Source organism: Lissotriton vulgaris, chromosome 4_1 (genome assembly GCF_964263255.1).
Source record: "Lissotriton vulgaris chromosome 4_1, aLisVul1.2, whole genome shotgun sequence".
Classification (NCBI taxonomy): Eukaryota; Metazoa; Chordata; class Amphibia; order Caudata; family Salamandridae; genus Lissotriton; species Lissotriton vulgaris.
The window spans coordinates 2014915866-2014941769 of NC_141691.1; the positions used below are offsets into that span (position 1 = coordinate 2014915866).

The following is a 25904-nucleotide window of genomic DNA, read 5'->3' on the forward strand; positions in this document are numbered from 1 at the left end:
CAGCCTCTAGCAACATGTTACAGCAAATGCATTTATATGTGATGAAATAATCTCGCCCTTCTTTTCTGTATAAGGAGATATTTTATGTGTAAATTTCTTTTTCGCAAAATCGTTCAACTGTTTACATATGCTATAATTTTTGAATGATTTCTATGCTTAAAGACGTACAGTAACTATATTTTCATGTATTTCAAATACACCATTTCAAATGCAAATATGTATTTTGGGGTGGGTAATGTTACACGCGCATCGTATTGCTTTAGTTTTTAGTAATTTGATGGACATAAATTTGTGGAGTGGGTGTCGTGTTCTAATCTAGGACCCCGATCAATATTTTGACTTTATGCCCCTATACGGCTATAATCCATCCATACCCCTATAATGGCATAAACGATCAGAGCCATATTTCAGAACCTCGCCTCTGCAGCTCATTACAGTAGATGACTCAGCAGAAGCCACTATCTTAGATTCCTAGATTACACTCCGAGTTCTTCAACAAGATAAAACCCCCAGCAACCTGGGAAAGCCCCGCTTGCTTTGTTTTTATTAGTAATAGAACTCTAATGAGCACTGTAAGAACGACCAGTTCCGAGTGACATCTTTATTGGCGTCTTATGTCCAGAAACTTACGTCAAACAAGGCACCTTTCAGGTATAAATATTACCAACGTTGCCTTAGGCAAATGCGATGGTGTTGTGAATACAGTAGCAGAACAGCTGTCCCTTGCAGAGCCCAGCAGATGCGAGAAGCCCACGGACGCTGCCCCTCCTCCTCCTTGACGCGCTGAGAAAGACGCTGTCTTTTCTCCTGCCGAGAAAATCCAGCTCCGGCGTTTCCAGCCTACCGTTGCGGGTGACTGGAATTTCGAGTCCTGAAAGGAGATACCAGCCCTCCAACATTCTATTCCAGAGGTACGGTGTTGACTAAACCCTTAGAGAGAATTCTTGAAGCAAACCCTTGGCAAAACCAACTTAACTAAACTGCTACTTACTTACTCCCTTCCAAGTATTAGGCTTAGGTCAGGTACACTGGGGTAGGCGTAGTTAGAAGCACCAGTTGAGTACGTTAGTCAAATGTATATATGAATGTATATATTTTATTCATTTTAACCATTGTATGGCTAAGAAACCATATCAATGCTTTTACAGTATTATTTCGCAATCCTCCTTTTACTGTACGCACTTTTTATAATAACAAGTCTTGCAATTGTGGCAATTCATTTCTCTTGCATGAGAAGAAAGACTGTTCAGTAAATAACACCTTTTATTGAAAACGCCCGTCTCTCTATTCTCTGCATCTTGGTGAAAGTAATCTGCACAACTGACTGAGTGAAATAGCTGTCTATTGTTTCACACGACTCTAGAGATTGACTCTTATTCTAAGGAGCAAAGTTGTCATGTTTATGCGGTTGTTGGAAAACTGAATCCCTTCTTGTCTGAGCCAGGGGAGCTGATCACTCCCTATTCAGTCAAGAAAGTTTCCAGTGACCTCTGAGCTAGTTGGTACAAACCCAATTAAGTTTAGCATAGTCAGTAGAGACCTGGAAGACCGCAGTTCTACGTCTACACTGCTGTTTATTTTATTCCAATGCGCAGGGCCTATAAGGAAAATAGGAACTACACTACAGCGCCTCCAGTCTATCACTAGTCCAGTAAATACCTTACTCTTTGTCCATCTTCTGCTGCATAGTTTGCAGATTTTAACAAACAAAAATGTGTTTCTAACTCAAACAGTTCAAAACCCACTAAGAATACAATGGCATGTTTCTGTGCAGTGGAAGGCTCTTTGCAAAGCTGGACTGGTCAACTTTCTTCTGCTTACTGCTATATTTGGGTTGTAAATTGGTAATAATGAGGTGCAATCAATGCCCAGCCAGTGTTAGCAAGTTTAACAAGCATTTGCAATGCAGTAAGTTTCACATTTGCAAGAGTTTAAGCTATTGGCATTGTAAATGACAATGCCTTTTATTTATCTGTTTTGCTAATTAACACATAAATTAAAGGCATTGTCATTTACTATGCCAATAGCTCAAACTCGTGTAAATGCGAGACCTGTTCAAAGAAGCGGCCGACATTGTCCCGGTTGCTCAGAAAGTGAAAGCTTGCATGGCATGCTGAATGTTGCAGGAAAGCATGTCATGCCTGCAGTAGGAGAAACTCATTAATGAAAATAGTTCTCACAGACTAAATAAGACATAATATGTAACGTCCGAAAAAAAAAGGTCCAGTCCTCATGGTAGGTTACAAAAGACGACAAGGCGGTACTAAGGGGGGACTAACAAACCTATTAACGACTCAGAAGACAGCATTTACGAACGACAATGACACAAGCCAATGACAAATATGGGCGGAGAGTGGGCGGGCTCAACCTAAAAACGATGAAATTATGAAGTAATACTATTGCAAAATGTGACACATTTTGCCACATCATTTCTTTTCTTGCCACATAATTTATTCAACCCTGCCATATAATTTGGACCTCTTCTGCTGCACACTTCCAGTGGCCCTGGGTATAGGATCTAACAACCTGATTTTCTGTCCAGATGAGCAGCGACTGAGTGGGGACATCTAAGGAAAAATGTGCCAGTGCTCATCGGACTTCCTTCAGTTTGAAGATCTCAAAAAGAATTACGGGGTTCCAAAAGTTCAGAAAAAGCCAAGAAGTCCTCTAATACCTTACAAAAAATTGAAGAAATCAGTCGATCATCAAGATAAAGAAAAACTCTGATACTTTTAGAATGAATGATACCCACCACAGAAGCCAACAACTTTAACGGTCTTGGGGCTAGTGCCAAACTCATCGAAAGGACTAGGAACTGGGAGTACCCGTCTTGGGCACAAAAGCAGATTTGCCTCTGAGAGTCTATGCGCATTGGCACATGTACATCAGCGTCTCTAAAATCTATTGACGTAAGGAAAGTGCTCCAAAGGTAACCTCTTGAACCTGTGGCAAGGGATGAATTGGTTTACCTCTTCGAGGACCTGAATTGGTCTGAATCAGTCAGATGCTTTTACACCAGGAAAATTATGGAGCAGCATCAACTGACCCTTTCGGATAAACGCTGCCTGGTTCAGGAGGTCCTGGATGTCACTCTTCAGTGTTACTCGTCGCACTGGATCCGTTGAAAGAGGTGTTAGGCAAAGGAAAGCTGGGCATCTCTCTAGAAAATTCAGATACTGCCAGACCACTTGCACTGCCCATTTGTCTGATATTTGTATTTGCCAGGCTACTGAAAAAAAAATCATTGGCCACCCACCTGTCTGTGCACTGACCCAGCATGGTTAGACCCTTAGTGGTTGTTGGTTGCTGGGGGTGGTGAAGGCTGAAACCGAGACTTATGACCCCTGCCCAAAAGAGCTGCCCGGATTCTGATGATTAGGCTGGACTAGAAGCTCTTTTGAGGCTGAATACCCTCCCTTTAGTTACAGGTTTCACAGGGGTTAGGAGTTTTTGATCTTCCACAGTCTTCGCGACAAGCTCCTCCAGCTGCTGACCAATAATCATGCCGTTAGCATGCTCTTCTGAGCTGCGTCCTCCATTTAGGAGCGTTCCAAAGACACCTCCTCGCAGCGATGGATGCCCCTGAAGCTGCTGCATCCAGTGCAGCAATGGAAACACCTGCCAAGAACCTCACCTGATGCTCCATAACAGACAGTGTATCAGCAAGGTCTATCCTTTGATGAATCAGACCAGCCAGGGACTGAAACACCTAAAAAAGGTGCTGGTTCAGATGGAGAGATTAGAAACTGCATAAGGGGGGACGTGGCTTGGACGGCAATGTGGACAGTTGTCTGAGTCCGTCAGCTCCGGAGCCCGAGGCGATTAGCGGCGATTTTTAACCAGCCAGACAAGTTCGATCCAGTAACAAAGACAAGCAATCAGCATCGGAACAACTGTAAAGCAGAAGTTTCGTAGAAAGAAGCAAGGCGGGGACTCAGACTCTAAATTTCAGCTGATTTGCTCACCCGAGGTACGTGAAGCAGGCGCGGGACAAAATGGCGGCAGGGAATCCCGAGCGGGGATAGAAGAAAGAGGTGTGCCCCAGCAGCAGCGTCAGCTACACCCAGCTACTCACGAGCCCTCCGCCACTACCGCGATACACAACCTCACCACTGCGCTCGCACAACTAACCCCAAGTAACACAAAGTTGCAAACCGCGGACGGGAGACCAAAGAAAAGCGAAACCAATACCTAAGCGGGGCGCAGCCATTGCAGCACCAACAAGAATACCGGGAAAGCGAGCGAGAGAAAAGTTTCAGAAGGCGCAGGGAGCAAGGCAACAGACACCCGAGTGAGCACAAGCCATCCGCCGACACCGCCTAAACCTATCTGGCCCACAGACAACACCTAGGAGACAGCAACTACCCGAGGAGCACTGGGGCAAATCGAAAGCGAAACCACTCCCGACAAGGGCGTCCATCAACCCGCCATTACCGGAGGGGCACAAAAGAGGAACAACAGAAGCACAAAGCGAGAGTGACGAGACTACAAAGGAACAGGCATAGCCGCGAACAAACAAACAAAGCAAGCGGAAGGCGTATAACTGGCATAGGAAGTTTTGGCGCCGCGAACACTCTACCACGGAAGGAGGTTCGCCAAAATAGCACGGCGCCCCTGACCCCAGGAAGGGTGAGGAGAAAGGGGTGAAGGCAGCAAGCTGAAAGCCGCCAGCCTCATACGAGAGGCTACAAGATCGGCCATTAAATGGAAAGGGGGCTCATGGGGTGCCATAGCCCAGAGGGGGAACAGGTCCGGCCACGCAAACCCACACCAGAGAGCAGATGAGTTCCAACACGAGCGCACGAAAACGACAAGGAACCCCAAGCAGACCAGAGGCGAGGACCGCAGAGAGAGAGATCAATAAAGGGCCCACAGTGCGCATAGCCTCAGCACTGGCAGGTGCTAAAGCCAACCGAGGACAAGGAGCATAGGAGAGCCGAGCAGATACAGGACTAACCATCCAACCGAGGTACCAGTGTACCAAAAGAAAAGCAGTCTAAGCCACCTCCAATCTAGAAGAGGCATTCGCGAAATGGCAGGACAAGAGGGGAAGCCAGGCAACAACACTAAAAAACATAGTCATAGGAAGGAGTTGCCCGAATCACCACTCAAACAAAAGAGCGAAACGACCCTGGACACGATCCTAAAGAGGGTCAACGAGGGCAACGCAGTGGCTAAGCAGACAAAAGTCACGATTGACAATATGCAGCTGGAACTGACAGCAATAAGGGCAGATCTACATAGCACCAACATCAGAATTGAGGCAGCAGAAAAACGCATCAGTGACAAAGAAGACATAACCATAACAAATAACAAAATCATAACAGAAAACTCAAGAACGCTCCAAAGACAGCTAGCGGAACAAGATGACCGCGCCCGAAAAGGAAACATTCGAATCCTAGGCATACCAGAAGGCACAGAGGACAAAGCAGGTGCGTGCTCAACCATGCTCGAGGAGATTCTACCACAACTAACTGGCCTCAATTTTGACAGGCAGTTTGAAGTAGACAAAGCATACAGAATTCCAGCCACAAAACCACCACAAGGCAAAGGTCCCAGACCAATAATCTGCAGCCCATTGAGAGCAAATCACACGAAAGCAATTTTCTCCTTCGCCTGAAAGAACCCGAACCTGAAATGGGAAAGCAATAAAGTAATACTCACACAGGAGTTCTCGAAACAGACAGTTGAGACCAGGAAAGGCTTCCTATCGCTAAGGGACTCACTACGTTAAAGGAACATCACCTTCAGCTTCGCCGGGCCAGCGCGCTTCAAGATCTCAGACAAATGGAAAACACTGATCTTTGACGACCCGAACGATCTAAAGAAGTACATCCAAGGCCCACCACCAGAAGACATGGAGGCCAAAACCATAGGAGCCACAAAGAGAAGTGCCTCACCAGACAACACAGGGAAGTCAGACTGAGAACGCAACAGACCTTCGGGAGCACCAAAGACTCTAAAGAACATAAATACTTCCGAAAACAACCTACCTCACAACCTATCTACCTCATGGCAGAACTGAACCTACCTCGGAACCCAGGAGACTGCGTGCTAGGAACGAGAAGCAGCCAGCCGGCAGCCAGCAGCTTACTGAACTGAGATGCAGCTCCGACCAGACATATCCTTTATGCTTTCTAACCGACAAAGTCTTTTTACTGAGTAAGAACTTTTCACTTTAAACCTCAGGGGGACTCTGGAGCAGGGAACTTTGCTTTTGCACACCCACTCAGCAAAAGACGGGGGGAGGGGAGGGGGGGGAGGGGAGGACATGAGAAAGGGGGGGGGGGGAATCCAGGTATGGGGCTTCTTTGCATACTAATTTTTCTTTTCGTTCCCTTTTCTACTTTCAATCAATCAATCAATCATCGCATTTATATAGCGCACTACTCACCCAGCGGGTCTCTAGGCGCTGGGGGAGGGGGGTCCGCTACTGCTCGAACAGCCAGGTCTTGAGTTGCTTCCTGAAGGCGAGGTGGTCCTGGGTCAGGCGGAGGTGGGTGGGGAGGGAGTTCCATGTCTTGGCAGCGAGGTAGGAGAAGGACCGTCCCCCTGTGGTGGCTCTTCGGATGCGGGGGACGGCGGCGAGGACGTGGCTGGTTGATCGGAGCTGGCGTTTAGGAGCGTAGAAGTTGAGGCGGCTGTTGAGGTATCATGGGCCTTGGTTGTGTAGGGCTTTGTGTGCGTGGGTGAGGAGACGGAAGGTGATTCTCTTGTTGACCGGGAGCCAGTGCAGGTCTCTCAGGTGTCCGGAGATGTGGCTGCGACGGGGGATGTCCAGGATGAGTCGTGCTGAGGCGTTCTGAATCCGCTGGAGTCTCTTCTGGAGTTTGACGGTGGTTCCGGCGTAGAGGGAGTTGCCCTAGTCCAGTCGGCTGATGACGAGGGCCTGGGTGACCGTCTTCCTGGTCTCGGTGGGGATCCACCGGAAGATCTTACGTAGCATGCTGAGGATGTTGAAGCACGACGAGGAGACGGCGTTGACTTGTCTGGTCATGGAGAGGGAGGAGTCCAGGATGAAGCCCAGGTTGCATGCGTGATCTGTTGGTTTGGGTGCGCTGCCTAGGGCGGGGGGCCACCAGGAGTCGTCCCAAGCGGCGGGTGAGGATCCCAGGATGAGGACTTCCGTCTTGTCCGAGTTCAGTTTCAGGCAGCTGTTCTTCATCCATTCGGCTACCTCTTTCATCCCTTCGTGAAGGTTGGCTCTGGCGGTGGCGGGGTCGTTGGTAAGGGAGAGGATCAGCTGGGTGTCGTCGGCGTAGGAGATGATGTTGAGGTTGTGCTGGCGTGCGATGTCTGCGAGGGGGCTCAGATCTGAACGGAGGGAGGCGGACTCTCTGTGTCCTTCCGGCGAGGAAGGAGATGATCCACTCCAGTGCCTTCTCCTGGACTCCGACGTTGCTGAGGCGTTGTACTAGGGTATGGTGGCAGACAGTGTCGAAGGCCGCGGAGAGGTCGAGGAGGATGAGGGCCGCTGTTTCTCCGTTGTCGAGCAGCGCTCGGATGTCATCGGTGGCTGCGATCAGGGCGGTCTCGGTGCTGTGGTTGGCCCGAAAGCCAGACTGTGAGGGGTCGAGGGATCCGTTCGTCTCGAGGAAGGCGGCCAGCTGCTTTCTACTTTCTGTCTTCTCCATGCAACTACCGCACAAAACTAGAAGGATCGCACACACAGCCACCAGACAAGAAGGTCATTCTAGGCTGCCAAAAGGGGGGAGGCGAACTAGGGCATACAAAGATGCTAATCTGCATACCAACAAGAACAGATACCAAGATCGCATACCATGAGTCAGGTGAGACTTTCAACACTCAGAATGACACATAAACAGAAGAATAACCTTGCAGCAAACTTAAAAGTAGCCTCTTTTAACGTTAAAAGGCCTCAACCATCCAGTAAAGCGAAGGAAAGTACTGGAGTACCTATCAAAAAATTAAAATTAGACATGAGTGTCCTCCAGGAGACCAAACTCTCCGCCAAAGACACAGGGCGCCTAAGAGCAAACTGGATAGAGCTGGCGATAGGCTCCCTGGCATGCAACAAAAAAAGAGGGGTCATAACACTGATAAACAAGAGGGCCAAACTAGTGCTACACGACTCGTATGCGGACGAGGAAGGGAGAGTCCTAATCACAAGCCTTACCAGTGGCGATGAAACGATACATATTGCCAACATCTATGGACCAAACACAGATGACAAAGACTTCTGGGCGGAAGTTGAGGGAAAACTTAGCGCACTACCACAGGATAACCTTCTCATAGTGTCAGGTGACCTAAACCAAATACTAGATCAGGCAACAGACAGACACCCACAAAGACCTAGCCATGACCCACTGGGAGGGAACATTCTCAAGAACATGTGCACCAGGCTCAAGCTAAAAGATCCATGAAGACTCCAAAACCCAGACGGTAGGGACTACACCTTCTACTAGCACCCACACAACTCTTACAGCAGGATTGACTACATTCTAATCTCGGAAACGCACACCCACCTCATAGACCAGACAGAAATCGCACCTAGAACAATATCAGACCACTCCCACATCAGCCTCACGTTTTCAGGCAGACACAATGAGAAGACCGAGCGCAGATGGAGGTTCAACGATGACCTCCTCAGAAACAAAGGAATCACAGCCGAAATAGAAGACTCCATAAAAGAATACCTAGATCTAAACAACAAACCAGACACATATAGAGACATCCTATGGGATGCCCTGAAAGCAACCGTCAGGGGGAAAATACTCTCCATCACTGGACGTAACAATAGAGAGAGAAATAAGAAGATCTCAGAACTAGAAAAAGAAATAAAAGAACTAGAGTCTGGACACATAGCCAACCGGAATGACAGGAACACGCTCACAACACTAACGAAAAAGAAATGTGAGCTAAACAAGATCCTTAGCGAAAGAGCAGGAACATGGCTGAACAAATACAAAGCCATCAACCTCTGTACGGCAAATAAAGCAGGGAAAGCTCTCGCCTCCTATCTAAAAAGCAAACAGAGGCAACACGGCGTAGCAGCAGTGACAGACTCCCGCGGCAAATCACAAACCGCAAACAAAGAAATCCTCAGCTTTCAAAGAGTTCTATGAGCAGCTATACAAGGAAGACCAGTCCCTAGATCAGGACGGGGGAGCAGCCCTCTTAGATAAACGGTCAATGCCGACACTCACAGACACACAAAGAGAAACACTGGAATTAAAAATCACAGGCGACGAAATAGAAAAGGCAGTAACCAGCCTCAAGGAAAACAAAGCACCAGGCCCAGACGGATACACTGCGAGAGTCTACAAACAATTCCTACACATAGTCAAACCCACAATGGTTGAGGTCTTTACAAGCTGCTTCCAGAAGGGAAGAATGACACCAACCATGGTGGAAGCCAACATCATAGTGATTCAGAAAGAAGGGAGAGACCCACAACACCCCAAGAATTATAGGCCAATATCCCTAATAAACATAGACTGCAAAATCTACGCAAAGATCTTATCGGCCAGACTCAACACCTTCTTGCCAAAGCTCATACACTGCTCACAGGCAGGATACCTCAAAAACAGGATGTCGCATGACCATACTAGACTCCTATGCCACCTGATTAATCATGCCTCTAAAAGCAACAACGCTGCAGTCATGATCGCCTTAGACGCGGAAAAGGCTTTCGACAGGGTGTCCTGGCCATTTCAAGAGATGTATGCAGAAGTTTGGAATAAGGCCCAAGTACAGGAAGATGGTGATGGCACTTTACAAGGAACCCAAGGCCCGGATTGTGGTGAACGGAGGCACATCAAACCCTCTCAACCTAGAAAGGGGCACTAGACTGGGATGCCCGCTCTCTCCAGCCCTCTTCCTACTAGCCCTAGAGCCACTACTAACCATGATCAGGAACAACAAAAACATTACAGGTATACCGATAGGCGAGGATACAGGGAAACTAGCGGCCTATGCAGATGACATCCTCACCACCACAGAAAACCCGGCCAGATCAATAAAAGCACTTATGTCAACCATAGACCAATATGCAGAAACCCCAGGGTACAAACTGAACAGAGATAAGTCAGAGTGCAAACCCCTGAACGTACACACAACGCAAGAGATGCTAGGAGACTCGGGGCTCACATGGTAGAAAAAGTCACTGAAATACCTGGGCCTGCTCTTTGAAAGAGACCTTTAAAACAACGCTCGACCAAAACGAAAAGTCACTACTAAACAAAGTGAAAGCCAAAGTGGAGGCATGGTCATCCAAGTTCACCACATGGTGGGGCAGAGTGGAGACAGTCAAAATGATGCTGACACCTATGGTGAACTACACGCCTGACATGCTCCCACTAAGCAACACTGAGGACTTCCATAAAAGGCTAGACAACATAATAAATAACTTCCTCTGGAGAGACAAGAAGCCCAGAATCAGCCTACAAAAACTCAGACTCAGCAAAAGCCAAGGGGGGCTAAACCTAACAAACTTCAAAAACTTCCATACAGCCTGCATAGCTAAACAGGGACTGTACTGGCTTACCCCCGAACAGGAATACACACCAGCGTGGCTAGCACTGGAGAAAAGAACCCTAAATGGCATAGACCCCATAGCCCTCTTGACTGCATCCAAGCACCTAGAAATCGCCAACAATCCCATACTTAAGAACACCAGGATTGCCCTCCTTAAGATAGATAAGAAGATGGACGTCCGCATTAAAAACACCGTATGGGAATCAATATGGTTCAACCCCAAGATCAAATACCGGGAGAAGACACTCCATATACACACATGGTATAAACATGGCATCTCCACAACAAATCACATGACCACTTTAGACGCACAGCAGACTTTCGAGGCACTGAAGAACAAACACAAACTGGACAACATCGAGTTATATAGCTTCCTCAAGATCAAAGTGGCAATTACCAAGGCTAAACTTAACAAACTGACCCCGTCAATATTACAATTTCCCACCAATATAAACAAGGTAGGACACCAAACCTCTCACCTGTACAAGCTACTAAGCCCAGGGACGTCCAAAATAAATAATAAGGCAATAGAGAAACTGGGAATTCCTCCTAGACAGGCGACTGACGGAGAGGGAAAGATCCGACCTATGGACTTCAACAACACGTAAAAAAGTAACTACCACCCTAGCACAAACCAAAATTCTGGCTCATACATAAAGCATACTGGACCCCCTCACGACTGGCGTCCATAGGAGTGAGGGAAAGCGACACATGCTGTAACTGCAATAGACAGAAAGGTGACCTAGCCCGCTAATATTCCACTGCCCCAGAGTTAAAGTATTCTGGAACAGAATAAGTGACTTCATAAACAAAACACTAGACATCCACTTACAACTAGACTTCCACAGCCTAGCCACAGCCTTCATGTCACCATCAATACATACCAGAGAAAACAGGGACCTAATAGACCTCCTACTCACAGCGGCGGTCAAGACTGTCCTGAGCGACTGGAAAGACACAGGGAGAGCCTCTTTCAAAGCCTGGTTGAATTGGGTAACCTTCCTACGGGGAGCCCACACAATAACTTCTAACCATTCACCCAGGACGCATACAAAGGGCGAAATGTGGCTCAAGCTATACAACTACCTGTCCTCAAACAAACCACCCTAGAAGGGGAAGCACAAGGCCAACCACACACTCCCGTGAAGCAGGCGGTAAAAACCTAGACCTGACCAACCGACTCGAACTCCTGCAAATAGTGTGACCGACCCAGCACGAGACCCTTTTCTTCCTCCTTTCTATCTTTACTTTCTCACTGCCGAGGGGGACACAGACAACGACCGCCAGGTTTACGGAAAAGGCCGCATGTAACCGAACCGGCCCACAAATTCTTGTCATATTTCGCTATGCCAGTCAAACCCCCCGCCCCCCGGGGGCGTTGATAACTGTAACCCTGTATGCTGTGACTTGTATATATAAATTTCTTTCTTCAATAAAAAATTACTGAAATAAAAGAAAAAGAAACTGCATAAGATCTTTTTGTTTGCTGCATCAATCTTCTAATCCACTGAATCTATGGGTGTTGCCTCCTCTGAGATGATGATACCCTGCCATAAGAGAATCCACTTACTTATTGGAGGAAACTCCTCAGCGAACTGTTGAAGTGGACAGCCTTTTGCAAGGAATCTTGGGAATCTCCGCTTGTCAACATTACTGCATTCATGCAGCATAACCTTCCTGACGGAAGTGTGATGATGACGGCCCTCTGGTTCTTCTCTATGGATTGGGCTGAAGCAGTTTCCCTGTGTGTCCCTTCAGTGTTCCAGCACTTCAGACAGCTCAGGACCTTGAAAAAAGCGCCCTTGGATCTCGTCAGCATCACCGCCCTTCCCCCACTCTCAGGGAGGAGGAGTCTTGGAGCCTGGACCAGGGAAGGAGCATCTCTTGCAGCAAAAGTTGCTTCCACTGCACCCGGAATCTTACGGTGAATAGAATACACTGTGATTCTGTCCCGAGGCAGGCTTATCCACTGACTCTCCCGGGGTGCGCTCAATGTAGTTACTTTTAAAGCTGCCTTTCCCTCCATGTCATGTTATGTTAACTTGTAGACCACAGCTAGTCACCCGTGAAGGTGTCCAGGCACTTAGTGGGGCAGGCCATAGGGGGGAAGAGAAGATCATGCCTGTTTTGTCTGGAAGAGCCATGTCTTGAGGTTCCTTCGACGTCCATGAGGAGGGGAAGGTTCTGCTGTGTTTTGGGAGGCCGTTCCAGGTCTTGGCTGCGAGGGATGAGAAGGAGTGTCCTCTACTTCTGCTCATCTCCAGACCACCATGATGCCCTTAGAGTAGCTCAGGCCTCACTGGAGCTCAGAGGTGAAATGCTGCCACCTCTCCATTTACACTCTATCTGCTTGCCAGGCACTTCCCCCCAGAAGTGTTGTCTAATAACCAGATCTTGCGCTTTCCATTTTCTTGTAAGACAATCAGCCCCAAAGTAGTGGGAACAAAGGCCTGCGTGCGTGCACTGAAGTAGAATGGATCACTAGAGCAGGTCCTGTCTTGGACAACATGTGTCCTGTCTGCCAAATCAGGCTGCTACTGCTGCCCAAGGCCAGGACGACCCACTCCAGAGCCTCCAGCGAGGGGACGCTATACATGTGGCATGTCCACTACTGCAGGATGCTTCGGCTCCCCAAGGCCCACTCCAGACCCTCCTGTGAGGGGACTCTATACATACATCACGTCTGCTACTGCAAGATGCTACCAGTCCAGAGTGCCTGCTAGGCCCACTCTAATACATGATGCATGTCCACTACTGCAGGATGCTTCGGATCCCCGAAGCCCACTCCAGACCCTCCAGTGAGGGGACTCTATACATACATCACGTCTGCTACTGCAAGATGCTACTAGTCCACAGTGCCTGCTAGGCCCACTCCAGAGCCTCCAGCGAGGGGACTCTAAAACATGATGCATGTCCACTACTGCAGGATGCTTCGGATCCCCGAAGCCCACCCCAGACCCTCCAGTGAGGGGACTCTATACATACATCACGTCCGCTACTCCCAGATGCTACCACTCCCCAAGGCCCAGCAAGGACCACTCTAGAGCCTCCAGTGAGGGGACAATATACTTGCGGCGTGTCTGCTGGTACAGGACGCCACTTCTCGCCTAGAATGTCGGAACTCTTACATAGGGTAAGAATGCAATACAATACGTCACTGTCAAAACTGAAATATACAAACAAATCTACTCCCATGGTAAGAATCCCAAACATTGAATGCAGAAGTGAACAAAACCAGGAAGTAGCGTATAACAGCTTCCTCTTTATAATGTGTAACAAAGGTAGGAAGCTTGGTCAGTAAGATTGGGGGCGGGGTGTGAGCTTCATATTTTCCAGAAACCACGCTGGCATATAATGTTAAAATGCAATATACAACAAGTATGGTGCATGAAAGGGACTAAAGAGGCAGTTGAAAGGGAGAATAATGAGGATTGGTATGGGGACTAAATTTGCAAAAACACAATATTTTGCTAAATAACCAACATATTTGAACCTGTACTCCACTATTAACCAGAAAATACTTTTAATAGGTGGGTGCAGCACCCCCTCCATTTCCTCCCCAGCGAAGCTATGCCCCTGGTAGGAAGTCAGCCATACTTGTAGTTTGTTTTAAGACTTTGCCTTGGTGGGAAGACCACTTCTGTGGCCAGAGATGCTCTCTGACCCAGTGAAGCCCGGGACTAGGAGGACGAAGGAGGGGGCACTAGTGTGCCAGTCTCTTAGTAGACCCTGCTGATCATATGTAGCAGTAGAAAGTGGGCACAGTATGTTTATGTCCGTCCCCCTCCCCCGTGCTATTTTTAAACTCACCACTCTACTCATTCACTACACCCTCTCATCCACACCCATACTTCACAACAGCAGCTTAAATTAACTCCTGGAAAGAGCCCCCTGCGGGGCACGTTGGGCATTGCAGCGCCGACCCAACGAGGAGCTACCGTATGATGAAGCATGACACCTCTCGGGGTGTGTGGGGGCTCCTGCTCCTGAAGGATCAGATCCCCATGGACTTGATTCCTCAGGAACTCTTTGACTGACCTTCCCACAGGTACTGCACACCTTCCCGTATACGGGTTTTTATAAGGTCCTGTGCTTCCAGGTGATGTTTAGAGGGAGAACGAGCATTAAGAAGAATAGATCTAAGCTGATGTCTAGCAGGCACGTACAGGCCTTGGTGGTCGCTGGAGTTAAACATACAAACCGACAAAGATTACCGCAGCAAATGCCTTCGAGGGAGAGCTGTCCCATAGGGCTGTGCTCACCTGAAGGTGTTGTAGGACTTCTGATGAGCAAGAAATTAGTGGCAGCAGGACACGAAACACAACAAACTGGGCTTTGCTTTATAAGGAAGTGGTAGAGATTCACAAGAGAGGAAAAGGTAGTTTCACCGGAGACGGTAAGTTTGAGTCTGAAGATGAAGGAGATCTGTGGTCACTCCGATTTAAACAAATTGTGTGATCCTGGCCAACAAACTTTTTTTTCCTGGGTGTCAGGCAGGGCCGGACTGGCCATCGCAGGCACCGGGCGTTTCCCCGGTAGGCTGCTAGGGTGGGGGCTGGTTTTGGGCCCCTGGGGGTCAATTTTGTTACAAGGGGGGGGGGGGTTTGCAATATCGGTCCCCGGTAACAAAATTGGCCGAAACCGGCCGTCGCAAACTGCTCAGCTGCACTCCCCCTCACCCCAAGGGGGGGGTAGCTGAGCAGTTTGCCAGGGCTGGTTTCTGTTCCCAGTCCTGGTGTCAGGTCATTAATTTGCTAAAATGTGGGGGGCATCTACGCACTATTCAGTTCGCACTTACACTACAGGAGCGCAACAGGCTTCAGTCCCCCACTTCCCCCCCAAATCTTTTTCGCGCCCACCCGCCCCCGAAATTTGGCTCTAGTTGCCCGCCTTTTACACTATATGAAAGAATGAAAGAACATGAATTCATTCACATATGAGAATATACAAAGCAATTCCATATGGGAAAATAAATAGTGCGAGGTCTAGTTTATTATCTTATCCCGTGTTCTCTTATTACCAAAGTGTGTCCCCAAACTGTCATGGCCGCCGCACATCTGTACACCCCTATTAGCATGGTTAAGATGCCCCAGAAGTCTTGAAGGACTTTACTCTCTCCTTCTTGTTTATTTGCTATTTTTTTACAGTTTTTATTATATTGCAATTTATTCATATACTGTTTAATTTTGTATTGATGTCTGTATCATTTATTTATTTTCCGTTATTCTCTATAGATACTATTCTGTTATATCATTGTTCTCTACCCTTCCCTCTCCCCTCTCCCCCCTGCCCCATAACCTCAAAACTTCCATAAAATGCTTTATTTCTTTTAGTCATTAGCAATATTACTATTTCAGGTTATGTTTCCGCATTTCCCTTATCTTTTTGCTGATGCCTTCTTGTTGTTTATCATTATTATTCTTCAATAAAGCTTTCAAACTGAAAAAAAAGATGCCCCAGTAGTGATCCTTTATCTGTTGGAACAAATTAACTTAGCGCTTTAGCAGGCTGACACTTAGCACTTGCCCTTTTCATGTTAAAGACCCCGGGATTTTACCGGTTTACTGTTCTAAAGCAAACGGGCTCTTAAAATGTTCATGTAGAATTTTAATGAACTGAGTCATGATATAGATAAACTTGAAACTCGTTTTATGAACATTCTAGACTAGAGAATAAAGCCCAGGGGCCTGAAGCTGCCTTGTGGGAGTGCCTTTGATGATGTACGAAAATATAATTATTAATAATAACACTGAATACAATTACGTGAATGGCAAAATAATAACATCAAAAACATTAATAATGCTAAACACCAAAAATATTAATAAAACTACCCCTAATATCCATAATAATGACAAAATATCAATAACACCAATAGTGATAGTCATAATAATAACAATTATAGTAACGTTAAAGACACTGGGGCCGATTCACAGAACTAACTTAAGACAAAATCCTAAACTTCCTACTTTTGGTATTCACAGAAGTTAGGATTTTGTCTTAAGTTTGTCTTAAGACAGACTCAGGACAGACTTAAGTTAGGATTCTGTCTTAAGTCTGTCTTGAGTCTGTCTTAACACAAACTTAAGACAAAATCCTAACTTCTGTGAATACCAAAAGTAGGAAGTTTAGGATTTTGTCTTAAGTTAGTTCTGTGAATCGGGCCCACTAACAGTAATAATTATAGTAATAATAAAGGCACCAATAAAAATTATAATAGAAATATTACTGGCAGTAATAATAACAGCAACAACGAAAACAAATATAAAGAGAATAAAACGAAGTGCAGTATTAGTGCTATTAAAAATAATCATAGTAATATCCAGGACATGGTACCTGCTCCAGCTCCTTCTGCAGCTCCAGTGCACGGGTGACGATGGGGCCCCGTACCGCGTACTCCATGCGCTTCACACACTGGTTCATGGAGTCCAGGGAGAGCACCCGCTCCCTCGCCGTGCCGTTCTCCATCCTTCCCAGGGCGTTGTCCGGCTGCTGCCGCTCCTGCGTCGATCTGGACACCGTCCTGCAAGACAAGAGGCGAGAGCTCAGAGGAGGGTGCCAAGAAGACGCTACGCCTGCGACTTGCCGCGCAGCGCTGGCAGGGCTCCTGAGCCAGCTCATATCTAGCGCCTCGCTATGAGGGCGGGACGCTGGTTAGAACCGATCGGGAGGGGGCCAACGTCCGTCTGGCGAGGCTCCACGTGACCCCTCCACCTGGCACTTCCAACCCTCTTTTTATGAATCGGTGTTCTTTGTATAGCACACACTAGCGAGTAATCGCTTCAGTGCGCTTGAAAGATGCGCGAGCCCACGTGGCACGGTCAGCCGGAGCAGAAACTTTCACTCAGTGTCACAAACTTTTCCTTAAACTATTTGTGGTTCGTCTGGCACACACTAGAAACTGAGCCTTCCGAGGTCTCCACCTGGCGGTGCCCCCTCTCCTGGCAGTGGAGGTTACCCGTGCTGGGAGATCACGAGGGTTGGTAGAGCCTTGTATCTCCGAAGTGGCACCTTCGGTGGCTGTCGGAGCTCTGAGACTCTGGCTCAGGAGGGAAGGAAACCTTCCGCCTCTTACAAAACTTTCTCCGCCCTCCCCCTCTCTCAGGATGATGTGTGCCACTGCCTCGCACAATGGTACATTAAGGAAGGGGTCCCAGTACACATTCATTCAAAATAAAGAGAATATTCGATTCAAATAAACAAGGAAAACCTAAAAATTACAATAAAGGTCAGATAGGTACACTGTTGTTTAATCTCAATGTGCCTTTGGAAAATCAAATAAAGGTTGCATCATTTATACAATAAACATTGTGCCGGAGGTGTTTCACCACACAGCTCTTTGACTTGACACAAAGACGGTTTTGAGGAGACCCGCTGGATTCCTTTAACCTACGACCCCCAGGTATTTATATCTCGCAAACCGTGTGTTTGCTGTACCCATGAGCGTACTGAGATTTGTTAAGGTTATTAGGCAATCAGTCATGTTGGGTCCGTATTCTTTTTTTATTTTTTATTTTTTATTTTATTTTTTAAACTTTTATTGGCACGGACTTCAAAGACACAGCTCTAGGCCTACAACCTCAGGGGCCGGCCGCATTATGCCTATGTAAACTGAGCATCAGACATGAGTAGACACAGCCCATCAGCCGACAACCCGGGGGTCCGGCGACGTATCCCCCGAGGGGGCAGATAAATCAACCAGCTATCCTTTCCGACAGAGCACAATGCAGTTCTCTTGCCTGGTTTCAGTCTATACACCAGCAGCTCGTCTCCTCTCTCCCTCCCCTCAACACTGAAGCTCAGATTAAAGTTCAGTGAGTTTGTGTCTTAACTTAACAAACAAAATCAACAATCCAAGTGAGGCTCCCCACCCCCCCTCATTGCTTCACAGTTCGTGGTAAGCGTGTAAGTGTCATAAAGAGGTTGTGTCCAGTTTCACATCCGCGCTTTCTTTAAATGCACGCCAGAGCCACGCCAGCGCCACATCAGTGCCGCCCAGGCTAGGGTGTCCATTGCAGGTCCGGTGCCCTAGCCACCCATGAGGTAAGCAGTGTATCCTCGTTGCTACCCCGCTCTTTGTCCATATCTCTTCTCTCACTCCCCGTCTAACGGGCTCCGTAAACCAATCTCTGAGTCAAGTGTGCTTCCTACCAATCCCACTGTGCGTAGAACCGAGTCCGTGCCATTGTCAGTCTGCTGGCCTGGGGTCCCCGTCTCCGGACTTGCAGTCCCCTCCCGCTCCATGTCACTAAGGTACGTTTGATACAAAGCCCGAAAGTTTTTAGGGCGGCTCTTGGGGGGCAGTAATTCACTATAGTGCTCCGCTTGGGTGCTGCAGTACAACATTTCTCGTGCCAATCTGGTTTTCGTAGGGAGCCGGCCTCTCATCCAACAATGTGCCACTACTCTCTTGGCCATTAGCATCCCCATATCGGCAAGTCGGCGAATCGCGGAGCTGCTTGGAGTTTCCCATGAGTGCCAAGCCAGGTTCCGGGGTTATGCCCACCTCCAGGATCTTACTAATTTCTGAGAAGATGTCGCACCAGAACGCCTGGACGCCCGGGCAGTTCCGCGCCAAATGCATGAAGTCAGCATTAGCAGCGTGGCATTGTTCACAGTCTTCCGTTTGCCGTAGACCGTATCTATGGAGTCTCTCCGGAGTGTAGTAGACCCTCTGCAGGAATTTGAAGTGGATCAACCTGTGCCGCCCATTGAGCGAGATCCGCTTTGTGTTTTCACAGCAGTACCGCCACACTGCGTCGTCTATCGTGGTCTCCAGGTCTCTTTGCCAAGCCAGTCTCGCTTTCATGAGTTGGTGCTCTCCCTGCAATCTAGCAATCCTATAAAGATTTCTGAGGAGTTTGCGGGGCTCCTTGCCCTTGAAGACATAAGTCAATTCTGGGACTTTCTGGTAGCTCTGCCATGTCCGCGCCAAGTAACTCCAATAGAGCACTTCGCACCCTGTGGTATTGAAATCGTTGCAGCATGGGGATGTCCCTGCTGTCGCCGCACACTTGGTCCCAGGTTTTGCCCACTCCATCCTGGAATAGGTCGCCTGCTCGTTGTAGTCCGAGTTTCGCCAGCTCCCCAGTCACACCCTTCTCTCCCATCGGCGGGAGCCAGAGCATCCATTCCAGGGGCATATCTGGTGAGTATAGCAGCACCCCTCCCCGCCACTTCAGTAGCGAGTGCCAAGCATGGTTAGTAGCAGTTATGGAGTCCAGCGTTCCAGTTCTACGGTCCAAAGGCATGCATATCGTGGCCGGGAGCGGTTGCGGGTGCGCAAGCAGTCGCTCCATGCGGACATGTGAGATCATCGTGTCGCCGTGCACCCAAGTGTGTAGGTGCGCCGCTTGTGCTACTCTGTAGTAAAGTTCAAGGTCTGGGGTGCCCAGGCCTCCCATACTATAGGGCAGAGTGAGAATTGACCACTTGACCCTGGGTTGCTGCCCCGCCCACGCTAAGCTAATCATTAGACTCGTCGGCCGCTGGAAAAAAGCCTTGGATAATACTACGGAAAATTTCCTCCTGATCTAGTGAGGTTAAACTTTATCTTCCCCCACAGGCTGCCCCCTTTGTAGCAGTGTTGACAGGGGTTCCTCCTTTAGAACCTAATTGTAGCGAGTCCACTGCAGATCTATTAGACACAACCAGGATATGGTGTAGGCAGTATTCAAGTGGGGATGTTGATATTTCACCCTTTATCAACATGGTTAGAAGGGTCGGCTGGTTAGGACAACATCCTAAAACTCTGTCGGGGGACTGTATTGTTGTAAACTTCAGCAAGAAGGATTTAGCGGATAGACTGTTCTGGGATGGGTCTGAGTTTAGAAACACTGGTATAAGACCTGTACCCTTGGGTTATTTTTACCCCCCCATGAAACATCAATCAGGTAATTACTGTTCCCCTAGCCCGAAGGGCCTCAGAAAGGAAAGTACACCCTACATGGGGGTGTGGTGAATTCGGCGGGCTCTCTCCGCTGGAATCTACCACCTTTCATCCTCCCCCCTCTTACAACATGGTGCCTGGCAGGGGCAGGGTCTAGCAAACCCACAGAGTGCGGGTTTAAATCTGTCCAATCGTTTTTCCCCCCCTGAGTTCTTTGGAGGAGATCGATTGACTAAACAAATTAAATGATACACAAGAGGTGATTGACCCCTACCCACCCAGAGATAATGTCTGTAGAATCCATAGCTGGAACATCGCCGGTATTAGATCCAAATTGCAAGATGAAAACTGGTTGACCCTAGTTAAATCATATGATATTTTAGCATTCCAAGAAACCTGGGATGCAACACATGGTTTTATTTTGGATGGCTATGTCCTTTTCAGCACCCCGGCTATCCCAGGACTGATAGGTAGACCAAAGGGAGGTTTGGCTCTTTTAGTATCACTGAATATGAATGGAGTGCTCAAACAGTTGGACTCTGGTTCCCATAACTGCCTAATCGTTGAAATGTCAGTCACTAATCTCCCTACTGTGTTATTCATTAATTTTTATAATTCCCCTGATAGTGCTGGTCTGAATCAACACCTAGTGTCACTAGAGGATTTCTTTGACAATTATGGAAGTAAACGGAACACTTTTGAGGTTTTCCTCATGGGCGATTTTAACATCCACCCATGCAACCTAGAGTGTACTTCGGAAGATAGCGAGGGGCCCCCAAACTCACTAACTACACACTTCCAACACACTAAGCAAGGTGAAGCTCTGGAGAACCTCCTGGCTTCCCTGAATCTATACGAATCAGGATGTGGTGTTGGTGGACCAAGACCAATTACATTTAAGGGTGGTCTTACTGGAACAGGTATTGACTATATTTTCATCTCATCATTAGTTTTGTCTGAAGTTTTAAATTATATGGTAACAGACTCTGTTTTTAGTGACCACAACCCTGTGACTCTAGAGGTGGTTACAGGGAGGTCTCTGAGTTTTAAAGAGAAGCTTGTTCAAACCGTTACGGAAATGTCACCTAAAGATCAGGGCAGAAGACTAACATGGGCTAACCTGATTCCGGAAAATTTCTTACATAACGTTCTGAGCAAGGTTGAACAGGAGGTGGGAATATGTTTGGACAATTTAGCGCCTAACACCGAGATTGTTGAAGCTTTTTATGTAATATGTCAACAAGTTAATAATGATTTGAGGGTTAAAAATAATAATGGCAGTCAAAAAGGCAAAAGATGGTTCGATCATAACTGCTCTAAAGCACACTCTGTCCTTCACAAAGCTCTGAAAGAAGTGCCTAGAGACCGAGCACAAATAGCAACACTACGGAAATTATACAAACAAGCTATTCATGCCCGCAAATGTCAGATTAAAAGTGAAGCTTGGACTGAATTGCTATCAGTAGAGGCCTTGCAAGATAGTGCTAAGTTCTGGGCCATTATTAATCAGCCCTTTTTTTCAGGGGTGGAAAACCATACTTCGGAATGCTCTATCCCAGATGAGTTATGGCTCGCCCACTTGGGCAGCATTTATTCCCAGCCGAGTACTGATCCCCCACAAGTGACCCTAGTGTCGTGCCAACTAGGGCCTATTACGGCCTTTGTGGAGGCAGATGTTGAAAAAACCATTAATGAAACCCAAATCAACAAGGCCCCGGGCCCAGACTGGGTCCCAGCTGACCTGTATAAGAGTGCCCCGAAATTCTGGGCAGAGATCCTTTCAAATGTCTTCAATGCCTCCAGAGAAAATAATCATCTGCAGTCTTGGGTTAAGTCCATTATTATACCTATTTTTAAAAAGGGACAACGGGGAGATCCGGCCTGTTACAGGCCCATCTCCCTAATTGACTCTGCCGTTAAAATCTTACAAGGCATACTATTACATCGCAATATAGTGTTACTAATGAAAAAGTGCCAATACAACGAAATCTATTAAAACGTATACCATTACAACGCATTTAAATTATATATATATTTTTTTGTAATATAAAATCTGGCACGGGATGCAGGGAAATTAGGGGTTTTGGGTGGGGAAGTGTATTAAAATGTGGTGAAAAACTACAGGAAAAGCACTGATTTTCCAAAAAATAATTACATTAATAACAGTTAATTTATTTATTTAATAAATTAAATAATTTAATATTTTTTTAAAAATAGTGAAATAAATACTGGAACGGGATGCAGGAAAATTAGGGTTTTGGGTGGGGAAGTGTATTAAAATGTAGTAAGAAACTGCACGGAAATACCGCAAAATCATATAGATATTCAAATTAATACTCGAGTAATAAAATAAATACTCGAGTAACAAAACAAATACTCATATTTATGAAAATTGACATATTTGAGCGAGATAATTTTCCCCAAAAAATAATTACATTTTTAACGATTAATTAATTTATTTAATAAATTAAATAAATATTTTTTTTTTAAAATACTGGGACGGGAAGCAGGGAAATTAGGGGTTTTGGGTGGGGAAGTGTATTAAAATGTAGTGAAAAACTACACGGAAAAGCACTGATTTTCTAAAAAAAAATAAAAAATAAAAAAATTTAATTAATAACAGTTAATTTATTTATTTAATAAATTAAATAAATAATAATTTTATAAAAAATAGTGAAATAAATACTGAGACGAGATGCAGGAAAATTAGGGGTTTTAGTTGGGGAAGTGTATTGAAATGTAAGAAACTGCACGAAAATACCGCAAAATCATAGAGATATTCAAATTAATACGCAAGTAATATAATAAGTACTCAAGTAACAAAAAAAATACTCATATTTATGAAAACTGACATATTTCACCGAGATAACGATGTACTTAAAAAAACGTAAAAATGATTAATTAAATGAAAAATAAACTTTAAAGAGAAACAGAAAGATTTTACTTACAGAGAACCGCCATTTTAAACACAGTAGAATGAAATGAGGTCCATCTACCATTTCCATGACATAAAATATCAACAAGACTTTCAAAATGGATGCCAAAACGGAACGAAACAGTCAAAACTTTACTTCAAAAGAAAACATTTTAAATTATACGTTTCCACATCAAATGACTGAAAATAAAATTAAAAACGTAACGGTGTAATTTAGACCAATAATGATGGAAATTACGAAAAGGTATAAATACATGCAAGCCACCATTTTGAAGTCAGTTGATTATCAACTAGCAGAGTGACCAGATGTGAAAACCTGACCCTCTGACCTTTTGAACTTAATATCAACCAAAGCAAACTTTGAAGCATTTTTCTATCACATTGAAGTAAGTTAATAAAACGGCGTTATGAAATGTTTAATTATAGCACATCAGCAGAAATATGTTAAGCAAATATATTTTTAAAATAGATTAAATAATGGAATAATAACCATTAAGTAAGGAAATATTTGAAAATAATGATAAACAACTGTTACGATTCTGGAAAATAAATAAATGTTAATAGTATAAAAACGATATTATTATATAAGAAAATATTCTATTATGAGATATACTATATTTTTAATAAAGCGACCCAAAATATTTATTTCATTTATTTCTATTTCTATTTCTATGCGAAATTTGTTAAGCGCGCGGTCACCCAGGGGTTTCATGGCGCTGAAGAAAACAGATGGTAGATGGTCAGAGAGGGAGCAGATGGTGTAGTGCTCTAACCGTACGCTTGTTTGAATAGCCAAGTCTTCAATGCTCGCCTGAATTCAGTCAGCTTGGTGCAGCTCCGGATAGACAAGGGCAGTGAGTTCCAGGTTTTTGGGGCGAGGTATGCGAATCTGGATCCGCCGAGTCGTTTCTTTTTGAAAGTCAGCACCGTGAGGAGGGACAGATGGGCAGAACGAAGCTCGCGGGTAGGTTCATGTTTGTTGATGAGTAGGTTGACGAACCTGGGACTTTTTCCGTGAAGAGCCTTGAAGATTATGCAGCCTGTCTTAAAGGTGATCCGATGGGTAATGGGAAGCCAATGGAGGGAGGCCAACAAAGGTTTGGCTGACTTCCTGCGATTGCTCTTGAATATTAATCTGGCTGCTTGATTTTGAGCAATCTGCAGGCGTTTAGCGATAGTAAGGGGAAGGCCCAGGTAGGTGGAGTTAGAGAAATCTAACCGCGAGAGAACCAGTGCGAGCACTGCCTGGATAAGAGCAGAATGGGTCAGCAGATGAGCGATTTTTTTAATCTTTCTTAGCTGAAAGAAGCAGGAGGAGATCACAGTTCCGACCTGGGTTTTCAGTGAGAGATCGGCGCTAAGAGTGACCCCCGAGGCTTTTAGCTGACTGGGAGGGGGATGGGGGTGTGCCCATTGAGGGTGGCCAGAAGTGGGGCCCCCAACTGAGTGCGCTATTGCTAGGGAGTACTAACTCAGTTTTTCCTGGGTTTAGCTTAAGGTGGTTCCGATCCATCCAGCTCTGAATGTGCAGCATGGTCATTTGAAATTCCTCGGCCGAGTCCGGGGAGTTGAGGGGGAATACCAGCTGCAAATCGTCAGCGTAGTTAAATATACTGACTTTTCTGTTTTTCAGGGAGTGCAGTAGGGGTTTAAGATAGAGATTACAAAGTAGGGGAGACAGTGAGGAGCCCTGTGGGATACCGCAGGTGGTTGGGAGTGTGGGGGCTGTGAAGTTCTCCAGCTTTACAGCTTGGGATCTGTCTGTCAGGAAAGACTTGATCCAAGAGAAAGCTGCGCGCTGAGGCCGGCTTGTTCGACACGGTGTAATAGTATGGTGTGGTCCACCGTGTCGAACGCGGCCGATAGATCGAGTAGTACGAGGGCCTGATGAATTCCATTGTCGGCGTTGGTTCTGAGGGTGTTCTGCACGGCGAGGATCACCGCCTCGGTGGAGTGTGCCTGGCGGAATCCCGCTTGGTTGGGTTCCAGATAATCTGATGTTTCGATGAAGTTGGATAAGCAGCTGGTTACCTAGGCTTCCAGCAGCTTTGCGCAGTAAGGGAGAAGGGAAATGGGGCGGTAGTTGGAGAGGTTGGAGGGATCGGCACCTGGTTTCTTGATAAGAGGGACCAGGGTGGCATTTTTGAAGGAATCGGGTACTATTCCTCGTGATAGGGAGGTGTTCAGAATGGGGAGTATGCCCTGGGGGAGTGCGGTATAAACTTCTTTCAGAATATGCGGGGGGCAGGGATCGTTGGGTGAGCCCGATTTTACTCGGTTCATTAGTTCCAGTAATTTGGGTGGATCGATGGGGGGGATGTCCTGAAGGGTGTTAGGATTTCTACAGATGTCCGGATCGTCTGCTACAGCATGGTTGGTTTGAATGCTGTTTTTTATGATGTCGATCTTCTCCTTGAAGAAGTCGTTGAGTCGGTTGCACATCGTTTGTGAAGCAGGTTGAGAGGGAGAAGTTCTGGCGTCATTGCATAGGTCATTGACGACTCTGAAGATTTCCCGTGATTTGTTTTTGGCATTGGAGATTTTATCTGAAAAGAAAGTAGCTTTGGCAGATAAGATGGATTCTTT

At 46.5% G+C, this 25904-nt stretch overlaps 1 protein-coding gene across 1 annotated transcript in view; it reads right to left on the reverse strand.

Annotated features, from left to right (window-relative positions):
- The window catches only part of LOC147724879 (alanine aminotransferase 2-like), a 386240-nt gene extending 369125 nt beyond the window's left edge, over nt 1-17115 (reverse strand). The window contains exon 1 of the mRNA XM_086918124.1: nt 16831-17115. Coding sequence (XP_086774250.1) covers nt 16831-17115 — 285 coding nt within the window. The remainder of the gene's footprint in view (nt 1-16830) is intronic.
- Between the last annotated feature and the right edge of the window lie 8789 nt (nt 17116-25904).